Genomic DNA, 5,023 nt, shown 5'->3' on the forward strand with positions numbered 1-5,023 from the left:
ACTTAAATAAAAAATTAAAAGACTCAGTTTATATTTTTATAAAATTCACTAAATTGTTTTGTTACGTTAAAGTTAGTGACTCTAGTTTCCCATTTGTTCTTGAACAAAGCAATGGAGGCATAATTAATAATGTGGTAATAAAGGGTTTATTAAGCTGAACGAGATGTTTGTGCTTATAATCCTAATGGTTCCAAAACTTATACTTAGTGCATTAGCAATTTTGTGGGAATAAAAGATCCCTCAAATTATCTTAATATTTGATCTATTTGCAAATACATACACACATTGTTTAATTAATGCTTTATTAATGTTTATAGACTAATTATTAAACAGATATAAACTGTACACTTGTTCTAAGAGATTAATGTCTCATTGGAGCCAATGTTTTGCTGTTTTAGCTAATATTGTAATTTATTATTGGTATTTTGCGTCTTACATGCACATAGAAGAGTTTTTTTAATTTAATTTTGACTGTTAGCCATCATTTATCAGACGTAAAACTCGCAAGAAAAGAACATATTTTTTCTTTTAAGTTACAAGATTCCCAAACGTTAATATTTATCTCATTTCAAGAATAATATCGTAAGCTAGGAGTAGAAATTACTTGTTTTTCTCCTGCGTACTTTCAGTTTGAGTGCTCGTTATGAAACTCTTACCCAGATGACCAAAGCAACGGCGGTGATTGCTAAGCTGTAGGTGCCGAGAAGTGAAACTGCCGTTATCCAAATCCAGAATAAACTCTTTCTTTCTTCTGAATCTGATCCATTACTTTCGTCTTTGTTGGACAAGCAGAGATCCTCTAGAAGAAACATCCAGAGGAGAGGGGGTTAGTAGTTTATACCAATAATTCTGGAAGGCTTTTTAAATTTCAGCCCTTACCTTCTGTAAGGATCAGGACCCACTGATCACTTTGCAGTAACAGGAAAGGTGGAGGGAACATGATTTTAGCCTCGCATCTGAAGATTGCCTTGCTTCTGGCTGCTGCTGGTCCAGTTATGTTGAAGCCCACGACTTGATTCAACTCGTTTTTGCACGGTTGTGCGTTTATTTGCGTTTGGTTGCATTGGTTTTGGTTTTTGGTGCCAAGCTGGCAAAGAATGTTCTGGTTCTTGAAGAGTTGAAACGTCACGTCTTCGCCGGTCACGTTTGGGCACGGCACGAACACGGGCTGGCGGCTGTGTGCGTTCAGGTAAAGGATTTGAAGTTGTTCACCTACGGAGATAAATGTGAACCAACGTCAGCGTGCTTCTGTCTTCGCAACAAACATCAAACAGCTTTGCAAGTACCGTATACATAGAACTACGTTAAATAGGGACGCTGACTTGGGACCAGGCAGTCGCAGTTCGACTCCCTGCCATGCCCACATGTCGTGATGTCCTTGAGCAAGACACCTAGTCCCTAATTCCTCCCCGCGGGCACTTTCATAGCTGCCTACTGCTCCACCTGGGTGTATCTCAAGTGTGATGGGTTAAATGCAGAGAACCAATTTCGTCATTGTCTGGGAACATACAATGATGACAACACATAGCACTTACTCACTTACTTAAGTATTTCTAACTGATATTCAGGCTTGGAAACTAGTCATTTCAGAGCAGCTCTACACCCACAGTGGAATTTGTTTGATACACAGAGCACCATTTTTTTACCATTTTCAGACGATTTGAAAAACGTGAAAAATAGATTTTTTTTGCCGTCCGAGTGGCACGCTTGAGTCATCCACTGAGTTGCGGATCTCGAAGTTGTGGCTCAGTTATCATTTTCATCTAGACTTTGAAGCGCTGAGCGCTTTAAAGCTGCCGCAGTAATACTTGATAAGAACAAGACCGTAAGGGCGATGATACGTGAACTGAACTAAGATCGGATATTTTTTTCTGGTTCAAGCTCAGCCAACAGTTCAGGATACTTATAGTGGCATAGTTGCTGTAATTTGGTGATTACTTACATTAGGAACATCACTTGTTATTGGATTAAAATCCCCGTCTAGAAATTAAACTATACAACTGGAACCATGTATCCCTTTGACTGTTCCATGGACATAACGTTTTACTGTTCAGTTCTATTTTCTTCCAATTCCTTTTACTTTCTGAGTATAAACTTGAGAATATAATCCTAAATATGTAAGCATGCCCACCATTATGTAACATCTGGCTTCTGTGGTAAGTTGCATACTCGTACAGTCTTTAACTTACCTTCGTTTCCTCTGGGGCTCCGGTGCAGAGAAGCACAAGATGACATGCAGCTCAGTAGTATCATGAGCATCCAACAAACTCCCATCGTGGTCCTTCCTTTGCGCGGACAACGTCCGGCAGAAGAGCTTCTCCGCATCACCTAAAGCTCAGAACTCGAACTTCATGAAGCCGTACTCTGCAGAGGAGCTTGATCTGTCTCTCCAATATGACCAGCACTGCTTTCACGCACGTGCTCTTCTCGAACTAACACATCATATCCTCGCTCTGCCTCTGACGTTCACCCACAGTGCTGCTGTGACTGAAGCTCACTGTCTTTAAAGAAAACATCCTGTGACAGAGGAGACCTCCTCCTAAAGTTTCCGCACTCTTACAGAGTTTGTTGCCTGTTATGACCCGCGGGTAAATATGTTATTAGATATTTACGTATGCAAAGAGAAAGGTTAGTTGTATTAGTTTTGTTTCTCCTCCTTTTTCTATGCCTCGTTCACATGCTGTGCTAAAGTATCTTCTTTGGTTTTGAAGCATTGCATTTTGTTTTAGTGCGTAGAACAGTTGGAGAAAAGAAACCAACAAGCATAAAAATACAGAAGGAACTGAAACAAAGCAACTATTTATTTCCTCAATATAAACCAAAACTAAGGTTTACTGTTGTACGAGTGAAGGTATTTTAAATTTGTCATGCGAAGATGGCATGCTAATGGGTGCGCCAATTATTTAGGTATAATTGGTGTTCAAAGTTGTCGGTCTCTCCACAGCAAGTCATCCTCCTCCAACTCACTCCATGACTTAATCATTGCATCCATAGATCTCTTTGTCTTTTTCCTGGCAGCTGCATTTCTAACATCCTTCTACCAATAAACTCACTGTCCCTCCTCTGGACATGTCCAAACCATCTCAGTCTGGCCTCTAACTTTATCTCCCAGTTGTTCAACCTGTGCTGTACCTCTGATGATCTCATTCCTAATCTTATCCAACCTTGTCACTCCTAAGGAGAACCTCAACATCTTCATTTCTGCCACTTCCAGTTCTGTCTCCTGTCTTTTTGTCCATGTCTCTGTCTCCAAACCATACGACATAGCTGGTCTCACCCAGTGTTGTAGTCTAGATTTTTGTAGTGGGTATAGCTTAGAAACCAATGTACACCAGTTGGTACAATGTAATCATCAATTTATTTTGATTTGTAAGCATATTGAACATTAACAAATTTCTCTGGTGCTTATATTTTAATAAATGTACAACAAACCTTGTACAACAGTTGGATTTGTATTGAAAACATGTTATAGAATTTATAAAACAGTATCAAAGCAAAATTTGTTAAAGGAAGTACAGAATTATACAATAATTCGCTAAATAAGCGAATATAATAAACAAGCGCTGCATACAGATAGATTGTTACGGAAGCGTTTAATTGCCATTTTAAAGTGTCAATGACACATGTCTAATGATGCGTCATGTATCATTGGGCACTTTAGTGGGTATACTGAAATTCTTAAGCTTTTCAAGTAGGTATACTCCGTATGCCTGCATATTGCATAGACTACACCACTGGTCTCACCACTGTCTTGTGAACCTTTACTTTGACCTTTGCTGACACCCTTTTTTCCGTCCACTCCATCCTGCCTGGACTCTCTTCACCTCTTTACCACACTCCCCATTTTCCTGGACAGTGGACCTCAAGTACTTGAAGTCCTGCACCTTTGTGACCTCTGCTCCTTGTAGCCTCACTGTTCCACCGGCCTCCCTCTCATTCACACGCATGTACTCTCTTCTTATGGCTGACTTTCATTCCTTTTCTTTCAAGTCCACACCACCACTTCTCTGAGCTCTCTTCCACCTGTTCCCTCTTCTCACCACAGATCACAACGTCATCTGCAAACATCTTTCAGTTCTAAATTGTTTGAACACCACCATGTGACAAAAATCAATAACAAAAAACTACAACAATCCCTGTAAGAGATCCAGGAAGTGGTTACAAGTAGTAGTTAATAGATTGCCTGAAAAATTTGGAGCAGGACAAGACTATTGAACGTATTCTGTACCACAGACTGTACCCAGGGGAGGCCACACCTAGTCTGTATGGTTTACCTAAAATCCACAAACAAGGTGTACCTTTAAGACCAATTGTTAGTATGATTAACTCTGTCACTTACAATGTTTCCAAATATCTGGCGTCTGTACTCATCCCTTTAGTTGGCAGCTCAGAACACCACATACAGAACACCATGGACTTTGTGGATAAGGTGAGGGATGTCATCATGGAGACTGATGAAACAATGGTCTCTTTTGATGTCACATCACTCTTTACGTGCATTCCTGTTGATGATGCAGTAGAGGTGGTCAGTTTAAGATTAAAATCAGACACCACTCTGAGCAGCAGGACCACGCTTTCCACAGAACAACTGTGTCAACTCTTGAAACTGTGCCTGCAGTCAACCTACTTCACATATGGGGAGCAATATTATAGGCAGAAACATGGGTGTGCTATGGGGTCTCCAGTTTCTCCTATTGTTGCCAACCTGTACATGGAGGAGGTAGAAAAGAGAGCCTTGACGTCCTTTTCAGGGACACCACCAAGTCATTGGTTCAGGTATGTTGACGACACCTGGGTTAAAATTAAATCTCAGGAAGTCCAACATTTTACTGACCACATCAACTCTGTGGATAAATACATCAAGTTCACACGAGAAGATGTAAAAAATGGCAGGTTGGCTTTCTTGGACTGTGAGGTCTCAGTCTTTGATAGAGGACATTTGCTAACTCAGGTGTGCCGCAAACCCACCCACACAGACCAGTATTTGCAGTTTGACTCCCATCACCCTTTGGAGCACAAGTTA

General features: G+C 40.5%; 1 protein-coding gene across 1 annotated transcript in view; it reads right to left on the bottom strand.

Annotated features, from left to right (window-relative positions):
• The window catches only part of si:dkey-1h24.6 (T-cell-specific surface glycoprotein CD28), a 3,439-nt gene extending 1,165 nt beyond the window's left edge, over positions 1–2,274 (bottom strand). The window contains exons 1-3 of the mRNA XM_037696746.1: positions 2,190–2,274; positions 880–1,212; positions 651–799 (exon numbers count right to left, since the gene is read on the bottom strand). Coding sequence (XP_037552674.1) covers positions 651–799; positions 880–1,212; positions 2,190–2,274 — 567 coding nt within the window. The remainder of the gene's footprint in view (positions 1–650; positions 800–879; positions 1,213–2,189) is intronic.
• Positions 2,275–5,023: the final 2,749 nt, after the last annotated feature.

The sequence above is a fragment of the Nematolebias whitei genome, chromosome 23 (genome assembly GCF_014905685.2).
Source record: "Nematolebias whitei isolate Nwh7 chromosome 23, NemWhi1, whole genome shotgun sequence".
Taxonomy (NCBI): Eukaryota; Metazoa; Chordata; class Actinopteri; order Cyprinodontiformes; family Rivulidae; genus Nematolebias; species Nematolebias whitei.